Raw genomic sequence first — 23,793 nt, forward strand, 5'->3', positions numbered from 1 at the left:
TTATTTGCTTGGTTAATCTGAACCGTAAGATCTTATTATTCAATGGTTTAGATTTTTCAAACTCACAACTCACCATAAGAATCAAACTCACGAGATCCCGCCTATATAGACGGGATCTCGTGAGTTTGATTCTTACGGTGAGTTGTGAGTTTGAAAAATCTAAACCATTGGATAAGATAGATCCGATTGAACATCAAAACAAAACAAAAGAAAACAAAGTCAGCCAAGTCTCTTCTTCCTAGAATGAATGAAAAATTCTATCATCTAACTTTTCTATACGATCGAATTCAACAATCGAATTTAACAAACAGCCAAGTCAAATCATGTTCATGTGACGACGTCGAATCATGACGGAGGATGAAGATTACGATGATGGCGGCGGAATGTTTTTAAATCAGTTATTTTGATTTTGATTTTGAGTTTCAATCCCTAGAAAAGCTCGTTCTGGAAGCTCATGGGAAAATGAATTAATTTCTCAATTAGATTTTTAAATCAGTTATTTTGATTTTGATTTTGATTTTTATGACGGATTGTTTTGATACTGTACAGCATCGACGAAGCGGTCGCAGGAGTATTGGAATTCCGGCGGATTGTTGGAATCATCGTCGTCACCGATGCGGTCAGACACGCAGGCGGGAGCGACAACGAGAGTACCATCACCGTCATCAGCTCCGATGTCGCCGTCGTCTTCAAATGTTTCAATGAAGAAGAAAACCATCAGTCTCTACAAAAAATCTCAATTTCATCAACTTCAGTTCTATATACTTGAATTTGATGTTCTGATTATTGATTGACTGAGTTTTGTTCAGGTGTAGAAGTCAAACGGACAGAAACACAGACCACCGAAGCCGGCGTCGAAATCATCACCGTCGATACAAGACGAGATTGAAATTGAAGTCGCCGAGGTTTTATACGGTCTTATGAGACAAACACAAGCACCGTCAACTTCAAAACCCGAAACCGTATCCAATGATTCACCTGCTGTCTGTCTGTTAAATTCGATTGAAAAATATAGAGGCGGGATCTCGTGAGTTTGCTGTCTGTTTTTCTTTCCAGAAATTGTCATAACCTTGCTTGTTACTTGTTTTTGCTGGACTAAAATGCAAGTGTGCTGAAAATGGGTAATGTGCGTGCAGATGGGACAAGAAACCGTTACGAAACAGGAAGAATTTGCCAGTATTGGGAAGAATACTAGAGATGAGTCGTAGAGGTTCAATGCTAGCTACCATGTTTTGATTGGCTTTGGGAAAGATCCTTTTTCCTGATCATTTTGTGTTCAACAAACTTTCACTCAAATATGGTACGATGATGATGATAGAATGGTAATGATGGTGGTGCTTTTAATGGTGTAGATGTATGGTGATTAATGGGATTAAATGGGATAGATATGATATAGTGGTAATTGGGCTTATGGCAGCGGGACTTCGTGTACACATTTGTCATTGCTTCAAGTCAAGAATTGACACTTGTGCTACATTTAGAGTTACGAGAGACTTTGTGTAGACTCCGGCTCAACCCGTTTTAATGATGTCTAAGAAACCATGAAATTCAATGATGTCTAAGAAACCATGAAATTGGAATGGGATGGAGGGAGTCCGAGTAATGGTACAAAATAAAAAAAAGATAGTATATACTTTCATCACCAAAAAGGCCTAACAGAACATGCACCAGGAATTAGTGAAGTGATATAAAGCCACACAGGTTCATTGATAGTCATTTTTTAAGCATTGCCCAGACTCTTCATTCACCACAACAAGGATATGTGATTTGATGACGTTCGTTAGCGAGATTTAGAGCTATGAATCCCCCTTTCATAAGAGTGCACTACAGTGGTAATTAACATAAATCAAATCAGGCTCTTCAAGTAGTGATGATTCTGATATATGTTCATAAAGTGAGTGACTACAGAATCAATTGAATTTAGAAAACAATAGTAAAAGTGGTTCCGAGCAGGTGACACAAAAGCAGCAGAGCTACTTAATTTTGTATATATAACCAACTCCTTGAATATTTTGCAAACTAATGAATATGCATCATGAAATAGGACATGGATGCTTACAGGTTATGTTGTATATTCGAATAATCTAGTGTTGAGAATTATGACCTTGAGTAATGAAAGCTAAAACACGAAATAGACAATTCACGATGATCTAGTGTTGCTTTTGTTGTTGGGCATAAGTAGGTGGTATGAAAATGTTCAGCATCCACACCCACATCCACATACACATACACATACACATGAGGGCCAAGACCTTTTCTAAATACGAGACCACATAATGGAAGAGGCTCGATATTTTTTGTGACATGGTACACAATCTCTCTCCAAAGCTTACACACAACTTGACAAACGAAAAGGGATTTAATATTTAATCTTGACTAAAATGCCAATCTATAGCCTATAGCACTTTCCCTTTCAAACACATTGGATCTGATTCTGTCCAAATGACCGACCTGTGGATCTAGCGTGGAGAGAACCTGCGGCATTGACATGCCACCTGATACAACAATCTCTGCATCCAAAACAGCACATGAATAGATGTCGTGATGAATGAAACAATTTCAACCTCACATCCAAGTCTCGTTTAATCTTTTAACCTTTGTCATTCTCTAGGTTTCTTTGAAATTATGTACGCGCTATCCATGATACAAGGTCTGAGTCTTGACACTGGATAGCAGCCTCTCAGTAAAGATCTTGAAGCTGAAAGTCCAAATTTAGAGGGGGATGTCGGCAGCAAAAAAGTCGAGATGCTACATAATGGAAATGGAATGTCGACACATTTGTCATTGCTTCAAGTCAAGAATTGACACTTGTGCTAGATTTAGAGTTACGAGAGACTTTGTGTAGACTCCGGCTCAACCCGTTTTATTCCCGCTTTAACACCAGAATAACAGTAAAATAACACTAAAAAACAATAACAGCACAATAACACGGGAAAAAAAGAAAAAAAATTAAAGTGACACCGGAATAACATCACAATAACAGCAGAATAACAACACAATAACACGTGGTAAAAAAAAAAGAAAAAAAATCAAAGTCGTAAAAAAAAATCAAAGTGGCACCGAAATAACATCACAATAACAACAGAATAACAGCACAATAACATGTGGTAAAAAAAAGAGTAAAAAAGTCAAAGTAGTAAAAAAAAATCAAAGTGACACTTGGAATAACATCACAATAACATCGGAATAACAGAAGAATAACATCACAATAACACGTGGTTAAAAAAAAAATCAACGTCGTAAAAAATTTCAAAGTGGCAACGGAATAACATCACAATAACACCAAAATAACATCACAATAACACTAGGTAAAAAAAAAGAGTAAAAAAAATCAAAGTAGTAAAAAAATAAAGACACCGGAATAACATCACAATAACAACAGAATAACAGTAGAATAACAGCACAATAACACGTGGTAAAAAAAGAAAAAAAATCAAAGTCGTAAAAAAAATCAAAGTAATAGCAGAATAACATCACAATAACAGCGGAATAACAATAACAGCACAATAACATGTGGTAAAAAAAGAGAAAAAAAAATCAGTCAAAGTCGTTAAAAAATCAAGTTAAAAAAAAGCACAATAACAACATAATAACACGAGGTAAAAAAAATAAGAGTGAAAAAAATTCAAGCAAAAAAAAATTTGGTACAAAAAGAAAAAGAAAAAAAGATAACATAATGAGAAAATTAGAGAAAAACATAAGAGAAAAAAAAAAATCAAAGTTGTAAAAAAAAAGCATAATAACACGACGTAAAAAAAAAGATAAAAAAAATTAAAGTAAAAAAAAAAAAAGAGTAGCACTAGAAAAAAGAGAAAATAAATTAAATAACAATCTTTTATATATGACAACTAAGATTAATTTTGACCACTCATCTCTAATTTAATCTAATGGTTGAGATTCCCCCAACTCACAACTCACCATAAGAACCAAAATCACGAACCAAAATCACCAAATCCAATCTCTCTCTCTCTCTCTCTCTCTCTCTCTCTCTCTCTCTCTCTCTCTCTCTCTCTCTATATATATATATATATATATATATATATATATATATATATATATATATATATATATATATATATATATATATATATATATATATATCAAGCACACATTCGCATTTCCGTCCTTCCTTGACATGTTATAACCCTACAATCGTTCATTACCTATTCCGTCGTGCACCATTATGCATAAGACTTCAGACTCATTACTCGACTCATCCATACATGTACGCACACATACTTATACTAGCAGTTCATATATGACAACCGTTTACACGCATTTAGGAATCCACATGTTCCTCACTCAACACATTATCACCTAGACATCTACATACATGCATACTCTACACACACACTTGCATAGGTATACTCTTATAAGTCTACCCTTTCATGGTGGCTGGCTTAAGCTATCTGGGGGCAGGATTCTGATATGAGGGCGCTTTCTCACCCAAAACCGACATGAGGGGCTCCCAACACACATACACTAGGTTCATTTTAATTTGACACCCTTCATTTATTTGGTTCATTGGTTCAGGTTCCAAAATCGTTGCTCTGATACCACTTTGTAACACCCTCATACACCAAGGTGCGTTACCAATGACCACCCCAGTCTATGAAGGTGCTACCATCTCGGTTGCCCGAGGTGAGTAGATCAAATAAACAATAACATAAAATTTATTAAATAACTTGATACATTATATCATAAACCAACGTGAGGAAGATTACAACATATAGAACTAGCAGAACTACTAGACATGAGTGACGTCGACATCTATATCGGTAGCGTGATGACTCGATTCCCTTCCATGTCACAAGCATCAAGACTAGTTGTACCTGTTAAAACAACTGCTCACCATCCCCGAATGGATCACCATAGTTTTGAAAATATTTAAACGGGGTCAGTTCACTGAGTAATAAAGATAAGCAATATATAAGATAACGATGACAACAACTCCACAACATTCTCCAATTCTAATCATGTCTCATAACTGACTATACACTTAAGTGTATAGTCCTGCCAAATTACCGCCGCAACAGTTAATCCATACCGCCAGTTGGGGACCGCAGTCTTGCCACCTAAGCCCCGCCCATTGCAACGAGCAACAACTCATGCTCCTTAATGTGCACATCCTTTTTGTGGCGAGTTCCACAAAGAGGCAAATCAAGGGCGTGAAGTCACTCCCACAAGTCATTCCACTCAGCCGAGGACGTACCTCTCCAACATAGTCAATCGACCACAACTCCAACAATCAAGAATACAAATCAACAACAATACTTATCATGCCAATTAAATCACAATCATCACATCTTAAATTAATTATGCAATCAACTGAGTAGGGAAACCCTACCTTTTCGCTATTCCATGAAAGTGCATCCAACAAACAAGTCAAGCAAGACTCCGAGATGAATCCTACAAGTAGCAACCACATCCTATTACTAGACTATTCAAGACCTACTGAAAGATGACGACGAAACACAAACTTACCTTGAGACGCAGACCGATGCCGGCTATGGCGACAACCCAACTCGATCACTTCAAGCATGAACCATCTCTCTTCTTGGATTAGTGTCAAGGCCATGTGAGAGTGTAGGGTGATGGAGGATAAATGGGGGGGGGGGGGGGGTATATATATATATATATATATATATATTAGGGTTAGAATGAGAAAGGAACCGAGTGACCTTAACTAGGTCGAGCAACCAGCACCGTTGGTCTCCTAACCTCTCCCATATCCCTTGCTATGGGGTCTCCTTTGGTCAAAAGGTCAGTCAACGGGTCGTTAAACAGGACGGGTATTACATGAATGACTTTGGAAATACGCAGCAGGAAGGAGAAGAGAAATATTACGAGTTGCGTGAAATTAAGTTTGGGCTTATTGGTTAATTGAGCTCGTCGTATTGTAAGAGTAGAGTCTTAGAGAACAATTTGCGTTTAAAAAATATGATTTTTGTAGGCTTTTATATATTGGTTGTTCTTATGGTATGGGATCGCCCTGTACAATAATTGACACAAATTGTTCTATAAAACCAATTTTAACAAAAGACTAGCCTAATAAAACCAAGCTCAACTAAATACTTTGATAAACTTATAAAAATATACGAGTAGTTTATTTTGATAACTTACATATGTCAGTATTTATCATAAAATATCGGGGAATCAACGTAAACCGAAATATGAATATAATTAAATGTAAATTTTGTCTTTTAGGCCAGTTATACACTATAAGACGGTTCTATAGAAGAGTTATTGAACAATTTGTGTTCCTTTTTTTTTTCCTTTTCAATTCTCTTTTCTCAATCAAACAAGCCTAAGTTCCCTTATTTACTAAAAGAATATGGGAAACTCTCATCCCCTCCCCCCTCCCCCCTCCCCCCAACATATTTCCTTGAACTAAGATAAGTATTTTTAGCATATACTATAGGTATGGTAAGTTATTAATGGTACAATTTTTAAAATTTAATATTTAAAACATTGCATATTTCACATTATGCATAAATTTATCTCCAGTGTTATATATAAAAAGATTTTTTTTTATAAATAAATTTATGATGAAAATTCATTAACTTCTAATGATAAGAAGTTTCGTAAAAAAATGTTATTAGTTAAAAAAAATCGAAAATAACATAATAAATTTCTTGGTAAAAGAAATTTTCATTAAAATACTTATTTTCACAACTTTCTATGATTTTAATTTTTATTGATGAAATCAAAAGACGATGATGAGAAATATGAAAAATAAGGAATTGTCAATTTAAAATCCATAAATAATACTCCCTCCATACCAAACCAATGATAACATGGTGAAAATTGGGGTTTTTAAGAAAAGAAGTTAAAAGTAAGGGCAAAAATGGAATTAATGAGTTAAAAGTATGGTGATGAGTGGCCCAACCTTTGGTATTTATGTAGATATAGGAAGGATATAAGGGTATTTTTGTAAAAAAAACAACCCATTTATGGCATGTTACCATTGGTGTGGTATGAACATATTCGATAAGTGGAAAGATTGGTCTGATATGAAGGGAGTAAAGAATATACTAAAATAAATTACATAAATATCGTGCATACATTGCACGGATGTAAACTAGGGTTGATTATGTGAAATGTCTAATATGTAGCCCAATTAAGGACATAGAAGCAAAAAAGAGTGGTGTTGGACATGCGCGGAAGGTAGCCCATCATAAAATGAGCCGGAAATAAACCCTGTTGAATTGAATAACACCGCGACCATCCTCCCATAAAACCCTAAGTACATCCTCAACTCTCACACCTATAAATCTCAACCTAATCCCTCTTTCTCAATACGCAGCTCCCTTTTTAAATCCCTAATTTTTCTTCAATCTTCTTAAATCAAACGTTTTTTTTTGTTTTTTTCAGAGTTAATTATTTGTAAATCGTTTTAAAGAGGAGAAAAACAGTGACGACTCACAAAATTCAAGCTCAACAGACCGGAATGCAGTGAGGGCTTTCTCTTTAGATCCCTCTTTGCGTGTCGATAACCCCGCTGAACTGAGTTTTTCTCCTTTTATTTAATAATAGTAATCCAACACTTGATCCGAGTCATCCGACTTGTTTAATCAAGTATGAAGTCTTTTAATTATGTTGTATAATGACGGGGATTCGTTCAATCCGACGAATCCCAGTTACGCATAAAATTGGGGCAGATAATTAAATATTTGTACATCCCAAAGCGTAACACGTCAGAAAATGAGTCGGCAATGTTGTAGTATCCGAAAGGATACTCCATTGTTTGACGGTCTCATATTCCATCACCTTATATAGTGGCGTTGCTGCTTTTATTATTTGGGTTTTGCCATGAGACATATATTTTCTAATTAATTTTTGTAAGATGGTTTATGTAAATTAAAATTATTTTTTGCTTTTACTTTCCAATCTCATTTTGCAAAATATGATTTTTGAATATAACTTGTTTTTTTTGAAAAGCCAAAGATGAAAACAGAATTAAAAACACCATCTTTCGGGACTGAATGGTTTCTTTGAGACCTTGATGTTTATTCTGCAATTCTGAGGCTTTCTTTAGTTTTCGATCTTGACTTGTTCAATTGATTCACACAGTATCAAGGTGAAAAGTCTTAAGTTTCTAATTGTTGAAAAGAACTTGTCGAAATTGGAATATCATTGTGGCTGTTGTTTGAAATTTCTTGAAACAAACATCATAAAGATTCGATGAATTTTTGTAGATTGTGATGACATAAATTAAAATTTAAAAATCTGTGGTAATTGGGTAGAATAAATTCACTTGGCAGGTGCACCAAAAAGACTGAATAGGATTAAATACACCTCTAACTAGTAAAACGATGTCTATCAATAGATTCAATACCCACATCAAGACTGGCTTTGACCTCAAGGATCTTGCCTTACAAAATGGAATCAAGGACCTTTCTTGTAGTTGAAAGAAACCACCCGGACCTAAGCAAAAAAATAACTCCTGAATCAGCAGTAGGTGACCAGGGAATATGCCCATACATGGGGCTGTAAATGATCTGAAATGGCTCATCGAGCAGTCAGAATTGGCTTAGTCAAAGATCGGCCCGTGCTTGTGCCTACTTACATGAAACGCAAAACTTTTTTTTTGGGTGAAATGTGAAATATATTACCATAAATAGTATGTTCAGTACATCATCACCAAGAGGGAAGAATTCCAATACAACTCAAATCAAACAAATCAAAAGGGAATAGGCAGGTTAATGTGCAGCAAGGCTTTCAACAGGTCCCAGACTCCCAGCAGCAGATGCTAAACTTGTAGATCTATATTCATTCCAAATCTGAGCAACCTATCCTTAGTGAGTAACCGTTGTTGAACTGCTAACCATCCAATAAAAGAGTGTTTTGGTGTAATATGCCGGTTCCAGATAGTATGTAGCCAAGATCCCTTGACGCGAGAACCTTGGAGCCATTCAAATTTTCCTCAATGTCTAGCATGAGTTAATAGTGGGCTTATAATCAAACCATTCCTTATCTTCTAAAGCCCTTATAAATGTCCAAAGTTTCTCTAAAACGTTGGTTATGAACAGTAGAGCAGTGCTAATCGTGCGTCTCACGTGATGAACAGCCATTGCACTGTTCTTGCTCTTTAACCTTCTTTCTGATTGTTCCCTCTCTATTGTCTCTCTCAGTTCATTCTTTGTCTCTCATTCTTCCTCACCTGGTTATTTATCTGTATAACCATCTCTCATTATTTCTTATTTCTTAATCTCGAATCATTTCAGATCTGCTGCTTTGCTCGCCTCTTTATTCACCATTTTCTTTGGTGAGTTTATTGTTAATTTGTTCATTAAGTTTATTGTTAATTTGTGATCTTAACTTGATTGATGCTTTTAGCGGTTTTGCTTTCAATGGCTTGGAAATTAAACTAAGGTTGTGTCTTGTGTCTTTCATTATTTCTTATTTCTTAATCTCGAATCATTTCAGATCTGCTGCTTTGCTCGCCTCTTTATTTACCATTTTCTTTGGTGAGTTTATTGTTAATTTGTTCATTAAGTTTATTGTTAATTTGTGATCTTAACTTGATTGATGTTTTTAGCGGTTTTGCTTTCAATGGCTTGGAAATTAAACTAAGGTTGTGTCTTGTGATTAGGTTGAGTGGTTTTGCATTGACAATTGTAAGAGTTGCTACCTTCAGTTGCTTTGAAGTTAATCAGGTTTAGTGGTTTTGCATTGACAATTCTGATTAGATTTAGCGGTCTGTTGTTGAGGAATCAATGCTGATAATTGTTATGTGATCTAAACTTGATTGATGCTTTTAGCGGTTTTGCTTTCAATGGCTTGGAAATTAAACTAAGGTTGTGTCTTGTGATTAGGTTGAGTGGTTTTGCATTGACAATTTTAAGAGTTGCTACCTTCAGTTGCTTTGAAGTTAATCGAGGTTTAGTGGTTTTGCATTGACAATTCCGATTAGATTTAGCGGTGCATTGTTGAGGAATCAATGCGATAATTGTTATTCAATTGTTGTCTGTTGCTGCTACTTAATCACAGTCGCTAACAGAAAAGCATATGCTTTGATTTAATAAGAGTAGTGTAATTGGTTTATGTGAGATGTCTTTTCAGTTAGTGTCCATTGAGTATGGTGGAATGATCATTATATTAAGAGAATATGTAGATTGACAGAGATAGGCAATATGAATGAGAATACTGACTATAGTCCGAGATATCCAGGAAAAAATCGACCGCATTGTGTCGGATGCGCCAAAGCTATTTCGGCGGTTAGATGTTGTCATGGCGTCAACCGCCGTATTCGACTTGTTGTCTCAACACGGTTCGATCCTTAGACATCTTCGCCCTCGTGTGTGTTAACCTTCCATGCCCAATTTCTCCTCGATATTGGGTGGGATTGTCACGCATCGTAAGTTCCATCAATCTTTTATATATAGTATAAAGGTTTAGAGCGTCTTTGCTACTTTACATTTCCCGATTATTAGTACGTCTTTTGTTTTGAGTTACTGCTGCAGGATCCGTAACGCCGAAACGAGAAGAACTTCATAATCGACAGAGAAGTAGTTGAATTCTTCGAAAGGTCATGGAATGTCTTGGCTTGGAATGCGATGTTTGATATCCGTTACTGTGGGAAGATAGTGATATCTTGCTGTAGGAAGGACACCACGAGCCCCTAAGAATCTTTGATGTGTATTGTGACCATCTAGAAGCGCTACATGAAGAGCGACTAAGAGAAGAAATGCTCCAAGAACTTGATTCCTCATCTTCCTCTATTGATAGTTATCATGGTTGATATTTTGTAGCTTATACTTTGTGGAGGTCTCTTAAATGGCATCGATGAGTTAGCCCCGCACTTGTTATAAGTTATGGGGTTATAATCGATTAACGTTAGAAAGTTCTGGTGGCCTATTTTGATGTAATCGGATAGCTTCTGTAATAGTGGGTGTCCTGACTAGGAGTTTGGTCTACGATGTGTTTTGATTGATTGAGCAACACACTGCGTGTTTGTAAACTTTGGCTGACGATGTATATATATGTAATATTTTGCTCAATGCTTTTCACCGAGTTGTTTAGTCATGATAATAATCATTGTTGCTCGGAAGTGCTATATTTTTTCAAAGAAGTGTTGCAAACATAATTGAATCTAAAATAGTGAGCATTCCATATCTACAAGGGCCCTACTTACACCATTTTCATAATCCTTAGAATTTTCACAACCAAATTGGTACTTGGTTACTAAGTAACTTGGAAGTCTCGAGTTCGCCTGTGGATTTCTTCACTTTCTCAATTGAGAAATTAAATGATTTGGTTCATGAACAAGAAATATAGTAAGGCTATGAAACCACTTTACACATGGCTTCTCCCTACACTCTAAATTTGCATACTAACTTGGTACTTACTCAAAACTTTAGATAAGATATCTCAAAGAATCCCATATTTTATGCTATGTAAACTACTTTTATAGTACTACACTTTTATAGGGGATTGTTGAGACAATGACTATAATTTACATATATACATACTTATTATTGGCTTATTTGCTATATATGGTTTTATCAAAAGTGGTGATATTATTCTTGTTTTTACTAAAACACAATTAACTCTTCTTTACTGCACGGTTGATGGCTTATCATCAACAACAATTTCACATGCCTAATCCAAAGGTATATATTTTGCTTAAACATTTGACAAATTGTATGCTTTGATTTATTTAGTTACATGCTTACCCTCCTCACTATGGTGTTTAGCTCTGTGTCTAATTATGCTATGTAACTCTATGTTCCATTTTTTTTTACGCTCTCATTTATTTTCCATAGCGGTCTTGAGTTAAGTACAATAGGTTAGATTAGACTGACACACTGGTTTTCAAATTTGTTTGACCTCAGTATTGTTAAATCTTGGTCGATAATGTCTTTGTTGCATGAAGTGTTTAGATCAGGGCATGTTTCTAATTTAGTTGTTTATACTTTATTCGATTAAGATTACTATCCTGATAAGTTTGGTCAAGTTGCACCAACTCATGTGTGCTTTCAATCAAGATAAAAACAGAACACATTTAACTTTCATGGAGTTTAAAATACTTGGTTCAAATTACTTCAGTTAGAATTATGCAAAGACACTTCAGGGTACACTCTATCAAATACAGTTGTGTTGAGTTCAAATCAAGTTAAGTTTGTTAAAATTGAAATTGAAATTGTCTCCTAGGTCTCTTCTAAATAGTTTAGGCATATATAAGTTGACTCAGCTCTTAAATGATATCGTCTTATGTAGCATTGGCTGCAGCCTGTTCTGAAAGTTTGAATCTAGAATGTGTATTGTGTCCGTGCTCCATTCATTTTCAGCGTTCATGATATAAGTGTTTGAGTCTGAATTACTGCTTTGATCTGAACTGTAGATGTGTAAGCTTGTTTAGATGTGATAAGAGTTAAGCGTGTGACAGAGCTGATTGTACATGCTTAATTTGTACAGTGTTCCTGCGACGGTTAATCGGATAATCGTACCTTTCCATCCATCTTTGAAACAAATAGTCTTGTCTTTGCACTTTCCGAGCCCGCTTACCATATTCGGACTGTCTAAGAATAGTGCATATGTGGCGATTAAAACGAATATCATGCAGTCACCTCTTTGTGATTTTAACTCTAACATATGTAGGTGGGCGCTAATACATAGAGAGGAGTCTGCGAGGTTGCTTTGCGAAGAAGGCTGTTTCGTAATCTAATTAAGAAGTGGGAGTCCTTGTTGAAGACTTAACTTTTGACCGATACAATGCTGCGAGCGCTGCGTGGCCTTTACAAGCTTAAGCGCTATGAATTAGAAGATCTTATCAAAGGAAAAAGCAGGGGTGCTTTAGAGGAGAATATGCCTGGTAGTCCTGCGAATGTAACTCATGTTTTATTAGACTATATGCCTCTTCTCGGAAAATTTTCAAGGCTATTGCAATTCAAAGTGTACACCGTTGGATACTTTGTCAAGCACGCACCGGTCGTTACACGTCTTGGATAATAGTCCAGGCTCGACTTAATAATGCATCCAAGGAGGTTTTTGTTGGGCCAACTTGTGACACCCTTGTGAATGCAAAAAGCTATTTGGCTAAGAAAATCGTGACAAGATCTTATACCCGCATACAATCTTGAGATTGTTGACGCAAATTATGGAACCCGTTAATCTAAATTAGGAACTTTGTTATGTGGTCTTGAATCGGAAAGTCGCTGCGATAAGAGCAAGGATGAATGGGGTCCTTAATGAACCAACATTCTCAAACCTACTTATTGAGCAAGATGAAATGTCATTTGAAAATGAAACAGTCATATTCCTCGATTACTCTAGCACCTGTCAAACCCGGAACCTCTGCGACGTAGCCGTCAGCTAGCCCCAAGAATGTTATTGTGTGTCAAGCTGGTCGTAACCCTGTTTACTATAAGGCTCCACAACAACAAGGGTCTACCAAAGAAACGCACCAGAAATGTCTAGAATATTTTCGCTCTTAGATGCACAGTGCTATGTTATGTTTTCTAAATAAAAGGTCTGCTTTTAGGGTAGTCGTCGATTAGCTAGTCAGTAATATTGTGACCTGCTGCATGTTGCCTCGTGTATTGTGTTTGCTTGTTAGCAGCGGTCATTCTTGTTTTGTTGTGTTCTCGCCTGTGTCAGGAGGTTGTATTTTGCTTAGTATGTATCCTTTTAATTATGGACTTTGCTTGCTTATGTTTACTTGTAATTAATGTTCTAAGCACTTGTTCTTTCTTACTCACTTTAGTAATATGTTATGTTCATGTGGACTACTATCACTATGTCATGCTTTTGTCCATGATGTGTAGTCGTTTGATAATCGGTGCTTTCAAATTTAAATGGCATTAGGTCCGATCTTTCTCGCTTGTTGATTACATGTATTATTAATCGAATGTATTAATGTAGAGTACCCATGTTGCCTCGATGGATCACATTACACATGCTTAACACTACTTTCAGAGTTACAGTGTCAATTCGTCTTCTCAGATTCACCGTTGTTTTTGTATGCTTGCTCTTTGACGACTAAACAGATCCTTAATATACGCTTTTATTTATGTCAGTCTTTACCTGTTGTCTGGAAATCTAAGCTTAAGGATTATTTTAGCAGATTGCTTTTATCAGACAACGAATAAGCAAGCATCTCATCTTGTGTTTATCAGGCTTAATAGGAAAAAAAACATTATGAATGCTGAAATTTTACTTAAGATCACTACGTAAACAAGCGTATTTGTATCCAATAATACCTACAAGTCCTTATTAATATAGACTAAGATTAAACAACTTGCAAGATTGTCTAGATGAACTGATCTGTACTATGCAACCAGCTACTCATTCAGCACATGCGTCCATACTTATAATTTGATTAGACAATGGGCAATAACCAACTAACAAAGTACATATCAATCCCACCAAATCTGAAATCAACAAAAAAAAAAGGCGCCAATGTAACTAACTTATTCTTATATTCATAATTTACTAACTATACTTACACCTTTGCACATATTTTCTGCAACTATGTCACCTTATCTCATCATAAGTTGAGCTTTGTGGGGCTTGCAATATTATTTTACTATAAAAAAGAATTGTTTAATAACCCTACTACATGTACTACATTTTTCTGTATATAACAACATATGTGCATTTTCAATTACACACAATCACTAATATCAGATCTTTCTCTTAACTGCTCTGATATACTTCATTCTGCTCTTCTATAACAAGCAACCAGTTTTCAGAAGGTGCTTTCTTGCTCATTCACTACGCTTTATCATTGACAATTCTGTTAGTAGTTATATGAAAAGTAGATTGAACCTGACTTTTTATTCTGGCATTTGTACTTACAGTTAAATTTGCATGCAATTATTTCTTGCAAATTCATTTAACATGCTTTGTCTTACAGTCAAATAGTTATATGTTAAGGTATATAATCTCAGTTTTTTTGTTTGTATGGAATGGAGTATAATTTAAATTAAATAGCTCAGAATTATTGTGACATTTAATCACTGATTGTTTAGTGGTTCTTAAAAGAGGTCTCAGTATGCAATAATTTGAAGGGCTCTTGCTAAATTGGAAATTGGGTATATTAATATGTTTGTTGTCATAGCTGTTCTATTTGCTGCTCTCTTTTGGTTCATCAATTGTCGCGTCTTCTTTCGATATTGGTAGATTTTAATAGATAATTCAAAGTTTTACTTCTTAGTGCTTTAAAACATTAAGGTGAATCTTGATAGTCTAAGCTCCAGACAACCTTAGATAGTTCTGAATTATGTAGTATAAGCTAAAATAGCTTGTTCAGCTGTAATTGTAGACTACTCAAGTCTAGAGTTTTTTGAACAAGCTAATGTTGAAAAACCATTTTTCAAAGTACTGTATATTTAGACCACAGGAATTCTGCAAATCCCTAATGGTTGAAGTTAAAGTGCTGATCTGTTGTGCTATTTGTGCAGTGCACACACAGTGCCACTGTAAGCCTGTATTTCCTGAGCATTCATGGAATCCTATTTAATGGACTGACCCTACCAGCTAATGCTGATCATTATTTGCCCTTCTATATAGGAAACATTGCTTGGAGACGATGGCTACATCAGCTATACAAATCGCAATTCCTTTTCAGCCTTTGCTAACACGAATCACTGACTGTCTTCAATTCCCAAACCCTACATATACTGTACTGGGCTTAGAACAAAACACCGTCTCTGTAACTGTCACGCCTGATTATGTGGCTGATGAACTTATTTATATAGGAGGCCCTTCAGCTACTCTAGAGGAGTCATATGAAAAAGCTGCAAGAACAGCTATCTCTGATCTTATAGATAAGTTTGACATCTACATTGCAGACTTTACGGCTGCTAAAAAACAAGAGTATAATAGATGTGCCAATTTGTGGCGCTTGAAGCATGTAGAAATAGACCGCTTAGGAAAGGGCCTACCTAAAATATGTTTAGATGAGGAGTTTGAATTCCATGAGATATCTCATTTACATTCAGTGACCATTGACATGGTGTCTGTTCTTATGGTAATCATCAGTAAGCTTCCTATTCACAGCCCCTCTTTATATACCATAGAACATAATCCTTCAGCTTTCACTACATGGACAACTATAGATCATTATGGTGAAAGTCACCCACATGCCTCTTTCTTTAGCGATGTTGCTGCAACAGCACTCGCATCACAACAAGAAGTTGCTCACAAGGTCATAGAGTACTTAATACCTATTTACAATATCGACATCATTGATGCAAACTATGCTCCTGATGAAGTTAAGTTTGCTGCAATGGTATGCAATTATGTGAAGAAAAATTCCATACTTTAGAAAAAAACTTTGCGAGGTGCAAACAGGTCTTCTTAATAGTGTTGTGCTGATTGACAATGATTGTACTACTCCTAAAGGTGAGCTGCACACAATCCATGACCTGAAATCTCCGCCTCCACCTCCTCAGAAACGAAAGATAAGCGTAGCTTCATCCATCACTGTTGCTGAGCTACAAAACAAGAATAAGAAAGCTTTTATAATTCCTGCAGATTCTATTGATAGGCTCTTTAGAAAATCCTAAGTTCGTGTGATGACAACGCATGGTTCTCCACTTATGCTCTTTTGCTTACTTGCAACCACACTTCTAGACGATGGCGTTGCTTGTAATTTTCTTATCAAAAAATCGGGCGTAGTTGCTTTTGCTTTTTATAAGCCATGTATTATATGCGTAGTTGCTTTTGCTTTTTATTTTGTGAGAATCTGGGCGAACACTTAGTTACTATAATAATGTCCATGTTAGCTATGTTTCTTGTCAGTAGCGCTACTTGTTCTATAGCTAGCCTGTATTTTATAAAGCAAAGTGTATTGTAAGTTCTTTAGCAGACATTAGAAGTTGTCATTATGTTTTCAATTTCTGCAGTCAAAATATATGTCTGTACTGTAATCCTCAGCTACTTACAGCTATCTTAAGTAATTTGTAATGCAGTTGAATATTTATCAAGTATTTCCTAAGATTTGACAGCCCTCAATTAGTTTTAAAAGTTGCGGGTTTGTTCTAAATTAGCCTGTAAAACTACGCCTTCGGAATTGTCGTGTCTATAGTACAATTATAGATTAAATATGCTCGTTAGTAATTTACAACTTTTGATTATTTTCGGTACTACGGTGCTATGACAATAGTTTGTTCCTCCGAATCAAAGTGACATTCCTTCAGTGGAAATTGTTCAGCGTAAGATTGGTTCTATCCACACCTAATTATTAGGTTATTGATCATTTACGCTCACAGCATATTAGATACTTTTTTTCCTGTGCGTATTCTTGCCTTGTATATTACAAGAGCAGTCCCCATTGATGTACTACTTATTAAGCAATAAAACTAACCATTTAGCACGCAGAAAATTGCAGAGGACAAAGGGCTTGCATTTTTACATATGCTCTGTATATTAATTAGATGGGTAAGTGAACAAGTCAAGTTACACTTTTCACAATTAGTTTGATAATGATGTTTATAGCTTATTTACCTTGAGTTTATGTGATGTTTCATGCTTATTTGCAGATGATGACTTCCCATACTACCCAAGTACATCTGCAACTAGCCGGACAAAGAGAAAATGTAGGACACAAGGCCAATCTCTAGCTGCTGTTCCAAAGTAATGCTCTAACCACACATTAGTTTGTATTATAAGATTATATCATTAAGACATGAATTAAAGCTTTATCTCTAAACATTAGGCGCCGTCAAAGCAGAAGTGGTCCAGGAGATCCAAAAAAAATACGCACACAGCCTATAACACCAAAACAGCAAGGTATATTTTTTATCAGTTGTAGTTTAACTATTGTCCTATATGCATATATAAGTATTTAGCTTTTTACTTCATGTTACAACTTTGCAGTGCATTTGCCTGCTGCTATGATTGGGCAACCGCTTCCAGGGAAACCTCTCCAACTACCAGTTGCCCAGTCATGTACAAAGTGTCTAGCAAAGAGAATTGCTTCTGAGTCCCGTACATTTTGTTGCGGAGATGGAACAATAGTGCTACCATCCAACAGCTATCCTGTAGCATTGTCCAGATTATACACGTCTCCAGACCCACTGTCTACTCATTTCAGGAAATATGCACGCCTCTACAATAACTTATTTGCTTTCAGCTCAATTGGAGGTAAAACTTACGCAGATACACAACAAGGAATCTATGTGTTTAAGCTACATGGTCAGATCTACCACAACGTTCCAGATCTTGTGCCAACGGACGGAAATCCAAAGTATTTGCAATTATACTTTTATGATGGTCAACATGAAGCTGCTAATCGCTCTGGGTGCTTTTCAGACCTAGATCAGAATGTGATTGACATACTGATGAATATAACACAATCAAACCCATATGCACGTTTCTTCCGATCATTAAAGAATGTTAACGTAACTGACAATACACAGATACGTATTCAGAAAAATCCTACAAGAGACCAACGTGTAAGCAATGTACCTACGTCTGATGAAGTTGCTGTCATCTGGGCTGATGATACGACATTAGGTGAAACCAGTGGACCCCATATCTTAGTAACTGGGCGATCGCAAGCTTCTCATAGAATTATGCACTACTATGGTTGTTATGACCCGCTTCAGTACCCTCTTCTTTTCCCATGTGGAGAGTGTGGTTGGCACCAAGGTTTGAAAAAGCGTATTATCCAAGCAGATACAGCATCAACAAGTCATAGTAGTATGACCCTTGCTCTTATTACAAATACAGCGTCATCCAGCCAAGGTGAAATGCCCCTACCTTCCACATTTGAAAACGCTGAAGGATTACTAAATGCAGAAGAACAAAGTAAGCATTGATTTTACTGCTCCATTAAGTCATGGCCTCACCCCTATGCACGACCACCTAACTCAATCATAAATCCTTCTTGCAGGAAGTTCACAGAGACCAGGCTCACAAGAACGCAATGTGTCTTGCCGAGAGTACTACTGCTACAAGCTGCAGAACAGGCCAGGGAACATGCTGTTACGAGCTGGGAGATGTTTACAGCAATATGTGGTTGATATGTACGTGAAATTAGAAAACACTCGCTTGGACTATTTCCGAAACAACCAAGATACTATAAGGTCTGAATTGTATCAGGGTTTACTTGACACAATAGATGCAGGTGAGCAGTGCGCAGCTAACGTTGGTAGACGAGTTAACCTTCCAGCAACTTATATTGGAGGACCTAGGGATATGAAAAGGAGGTATCTTAATGCAATGGCTCTTGTACAACGCTATGGGAAACCAGATTTTTTTATCACTGTTACCTGCAATGCAGGCTGGCCTGAAATAAAAAGAGAGCTAGCTCCTGGAGAAGAAGCTCAGAATCGTCCAGATATAGTAGCTAGGGTGTTTCGTGCAAAGTTGCTAGCATTGAAGAAAAAGCTGGTTGAAGATAAGATCTTTGGAGAAGTTGCTGCATTTGTGTATGTAGTTGAATTTCAAAAAAGGGGCCTTCCACATGCACATATACTGCTAATAATGAAGCCTGGCAGTAGGATGAACTGTACTAGCGACTTTGATAAGTTTGTTAGTGCTGAGATCCCGCCAGTGACTAATGTAAGCCTGCGTACGGCTGTGCTAAAGCATATGATGCATGGGCCTTGTGGCCACCTAGACCCTGAGCGTCAATGCATGCAGCACAAAAGTAGCAAAGGCCGATGCAAGTATGCGTATCCGAAGCAATTTGCAGATTCAACAACTAATAGTTCAGATGGATATCCTGTCTACAGGCGGCGTAAGACAGAAGATAGTGCTAAGATAAGGGGTGAGCAACTCGACAACCGTTGGGTTATTCCATATAACCCATACCTCCTTGACCTGTTCGATTGTCACTTAAATGTCGAAGTATGCTCCACCATACAAGCAGTTAAATATTTATATAAGTATGTCTACAAAGGTCACGATAAGATATCGTTCAATATAGCAGCAGGAGATGCAGTACAAGTAGTTGATGAAATTCAAAGCATCCCGACGACCCGGGTTTCCTCAATAGAAGCAATGTGGCGGATTTATGGGTTTGATCTGTTCGAGATCCATCCACCAGTCATGCCACTTCCAATACATCTTCCAAGCATGCAGACAATACAATTAAGGCCTCATGAAAACCTAACTCGGGTAGTTTCCAATGAAAAGCGGATCAGGACACCATTAACTGAATTCTTCAAGATTAACAACGATAATGAACACAAAGCAACTGAAAGGTACTTATATAGCCAATTTACTGAGCACTATAGATGGGATAAGACAGAACGGACTTGGTTCAAAAGAAGAAATAAACTACTTGTAATAGCTAGGCTTGTGTTTGTTTCGCCATCAGAAGGAGAACGGTATTTCTTGAGATTGCTACTTAATCATGTTAAATCTCCTAAATCTTTTGAAGATCTTAAAACAGTCAATGGTCATTGTTGCTCAACTTACCAAGAAGCTGCATTAGAACTCAGGTTAATTGAAGAAGATAATATGGTTGATTTGTGCCTTGCTGAAGCATGTAATGTCTGAGATGCCTTCGCTCTACGACGTCTGTTTGCAACTGTTCTCATTTTTTGCCAGCCAAAAGATCCTGTAAACCTGTGGGATAAGTACTACACTGCACTATCTGAAGACTTTAGAAGAGATCACCCAAACGATGCATACACTGTAAGAGTTCTTACGGTTCAGAAGTTTGAACAAAGATCTAGAAGCAATGGGCAAATCTCTACGCACATTTGGACTCGCGCACTTGAGCGAAACCCGTGATATTGTGCTCCGCAGAACCCGAGATATAATTGATGCACTTAATGCACCTATACCAAAAGAGTGTGTAAAATGTCGCAGTTCATTGAATCCAGAACAACAACAAGTTTTCGATACCATAGTTGAACATGTTAGGGAGAACAAGCCTGGTGCCTTTTTTGTGGATGGTCCTGGTGGTACTGGTAAAACGTACTTATACAATGCTTTGTACGCTGAAGTCCGGTTACTTGGTAAGATTGTATTACCTCTCGCGACTTAAGGTATAGTCATAAAAGAAACATACCTTCCGGGCGAACCACACATTCCGTTTAAAATTGCTTTAGATTTGGATGTCCCATTGACCTGCACAGTGCCAAAGCAAGGGAGCCTTGCTGCGTTAATACAAGCAACTAGCTTAATTATATGGGATGAAGCTTCAATGGCAAGGAAGGAAACAGTTGAAGCCGTGGACCACTTACTACGTGATCTATGTGACCCAGATTTGGTGTTTGGTGGAAAATTAATTGTGTTCGGAGGTGACTTTCGCCAAGTGCTTCCAGTAGTCCCTCATAGATCGTTAAGAGAAGTGGTGAACTCTAGCATGGTCTCCTCTGCAATCTGGTCTCAACTGATCAAATATCGCTTAACTGTTAATGTTCGAGCCAAAGATGATCCAGAGTTTTCCAGATTTCTTTTGGCTCTTGGTAATGGTGAGCTTCAAACTGAAGAAACTGCTCAGATTGAACTGCCTCCTGGGATTGTAGTAGAAACACGCAGTACAGAAGAAGAGTTGATAACTACAGTTGCTGATATTGCATACCCAGAATCTGATGTTAACGCATTGGGTACTGATATATTTATCAAACGATCAATACTGACCCCCATGAATGAAGATGTTGGTGCTATTAATACACTTCTTATAAATAGATTCCCAGGAGAAGCTGTCACATATAGAGGCTACGATTCAATGCTGACTGATAACTGCAACATTTATCCAGCTGAATTTATAAATACACTTTGTCCAGGAGGCATGAGTCCTTATGAATTAATTCTGAAAGAAAATTGTCCAAATTCTCGCTCGAAATCTTCTTCCATCTTCTCGGTCTCTCGCAATGGAACTAGGTTAATTTGCAAAAGATTTACACCTAATCTAATAGAATGCATGATAGCTTGTGGACATTACAAAGGTGACCATGTGTTTATCCCACGTATTAAAATGCACCATCGCCGATAATTTCCCATTTCGGTTCCCAACGTAATCGCTCCCCTTTGAAGTTGAGTTTTGCAATGACCATCAATAAATCACAGGGGCAGACATTGGACCAAGTTGCTATCTACCTTCCAAGACCCTGTTTTTCTCATGGACAGTTGTATGTCGGTCTTTCACGAGCTAGAACATCAGACAAAGTAACAATTGTTTCTGCATCAACAGATCATGCTTCATCACAACAATCCGTGAAAAACATTGTTTCTTACGATGTTTTGAGGCTTGCAGGCATCATCTAAGTAACCTCACAAAGGAAGTGTTCCTGCAAAGTCAGCGTACTTTTTTTGGTACCTAACTAGGACAATATATTGTCTAGATTTTGAAGACACAACTGCAAGGGTGACTCTGCTTATCGAGATGAGTCACACACTTGCGAAATCAACCTCTATTCCCATTAGTACAACCATGCTACTTAGCCCACCATTGTGCTTAACAAAGCATATGAGCCAATGGTTGGCTATATTGTATCAAGGAATATAATGCACTTTTGACTGCAGGAGCTTATGAATCATGTAATATAAGGACTGTTTAACAGAAATGAATTATAAAGCTTCTAGCAACCTTTTCTTGTTTTGAACACAAAAAAAAAACTACTTGATCATTAGATAATACTTTTGTACAATATAGAATATTTCTCAATTATGTTAAATGAAACAATTTTCCATAAACCATACATACACAGACACACACACACCCTTTCCTAAAGTCAATTTTCACACAATTATTTCTAGATAAACTTCTCCAATAGCCAATAGTCTATATTAGACAAGTCATCTTATAATCAAGAAAGTAATAAAAATCTCTTGTATAAATAAATAACTATAACTATAAATACACTATACTATAGTACTCCTACAACCTACTAATAATAATATAATATTATACTTCTTCTAATACTCACAACGATCACCTAACTACCCATTACTCTAACTATAACGAAACAGTGTACTATCTTATTGGCATGTGCTAAGAAATCAGTCTAGCCTAAGAAACATAGTCTTCTACTGCACTCCACCTCCCTTCTTTTCCTCTTTTCCCTCACTGCCTTTCATTCACTTGCTTTTCTAATTCTATGTCAGTCATTGCTCACCTCTTCCACATGTTTGAGTAACTACTTTGCTACTTATAGTACCACCACTTTCTAATTCCTACTTCGATTCTAGTTCTCAAAGAAATAAGAAAACAACTTTCGATGCACTTCTAATCTCGATATACACTCATCCTTTCACTCTATATTACATTATTTCAATTTGTTGTCTTCTTGAATTATTATTTACATGATTATCATTGTCATCTACAACTGAATCAGGTCTTTATTATCATATCTACTTTCAAGTACATACATACTATGAAGCATAAAATAGTCATGCTTCTATATTAGAAAAGTGAAGACTACAAAATCAGGAAAACTTGCTAGAAAAAAAAATCACCTTAACAATCATAACTTATTTGGTTAATTTGGTCATATGTGTTCACATAGAAAAGTCAGTATTCATATGTCAATTTAGAAATAATGTGATGCGGTTTTGAATTAACCTGTTTATTCAAATTATCTAGAAAACTACATCCAATTTACAGTTCAAAAGTTTCCAATTTCAGTCTACATATTCTTCATTGAATAGTCTGCATTTCAGAACCCAGATACTAAATCTGATGTTCAAAATACATAGAAATCAATATGAAAATTATTTGATTATTCTGTGGTCTCTCTTAACAGAATGAAGCCGCAACCAGTGTACCTGGATGAACTAACAAACATCACTAAGGACTACAAGGTCAAGGTGAAAGTAATTGAAAAGAGACGCCCAAAGACATCTCCTTCAAAGGTGGTCTACCAGGGCTTCGTCGTCCAAGAT

General features: G+C 36.6%; 1 protein-coding gene, 1 long non-coding RNA gene and 2 other non-coding genes across 4 annotated transcripts; all 4 read left to right on the forward strand.

Annotated features, from left to right (window-relative positions):
• Positions 1–809: 809 nt before the first annotated feature.
• Positions 810–1,325, forward strand: LOC141658923 (uncharacterized). Its single transcript, XR_012549526.1, has 2 exons — positions 810–1,027; positions 1,137–1,325. It is a non-coding gene; the product is annotated as an uncharacterized LOC141658923 (long non-coding RNA).
• Positions 1,326–7,407: 6,082 nt separating this feature from the next.
• Positions 7,408–7,516, forward strand: LOC141589027 (small nucleolar RNA Z107/R87). The gene has a single exon (XR_012519986.1). It is a non-coding gene; the product is annotated as a small nucleolar RNA Z107/R87 (small nucleolar RNA).
• A 422-nt stretch (positions 7,517–7,938) lies between these two features.
• On the forward strand, positions 7,939–8,031 carry LOC141589235 (small nucleolar RNA SNORD96 family). Its single transcript, XR_012520184.1, has one exon. It is a non-coding gene; the product is annotated as a small nucleolar RNA SNORD96 family (small nucleolar RNA).
• Positions 8,032–17,384: 9,353 nt separating this feature from the next.
• On the forward strand, positions 17,385–20,457 carry LOC141588525 (uncharacterized). The gene is made up of 5 exons (XM_074409963.1): positions 17,385–17,388; positions 17,490–17,583; positions 17,666–17,739; positions 17,827–18,759; positions 18,845–20,457. Exons 1-5 carry the CDS (start codon positions 17,385–17,387, stop codon positions 20,455–20,457), a joined length of 2,718 nt encoding a protein of 905 aa, XP_074266064.1.
• Positions 20,458–23,793: the final 3,336 nt, after the last annotated feature.

Source organism: Silene latifolia, chromosome 6 (genome assembly GCF_048544455.1).
Source record: "Silene latifolia isolate original U9 population chromosome 6, ASM4854445v1, whole genome shotgun sequence".
In the NCBI taxonomy this organism is placed as follows: Eukaryota; Viridiplantae; Streptophyta; class Magnoliopsida; order Caryophyllales; family Caryophyllaceae; genus Silene; species Silene latifolia.

Excerpts from the sequence above, each read along its gene's own strand:
- LOC141588525 (XM_074409963.1), top strand. Across the intron at positions 17,740-17,826 it reads TATAACACCAAAACAGCAAG|TGCATTTGCCTGCTGCTATG; the intron begins GTATATTTTTTA and ends ACAACTTTGCAG. Across the intron at positions 18,760-18,844 it reads ACTAAATGCAGAAGAACAAA|GAAGTTCACAGAGACCAGGC; the intron begins GTAAGCATTGAT and ends TCCTTCTTGCAG.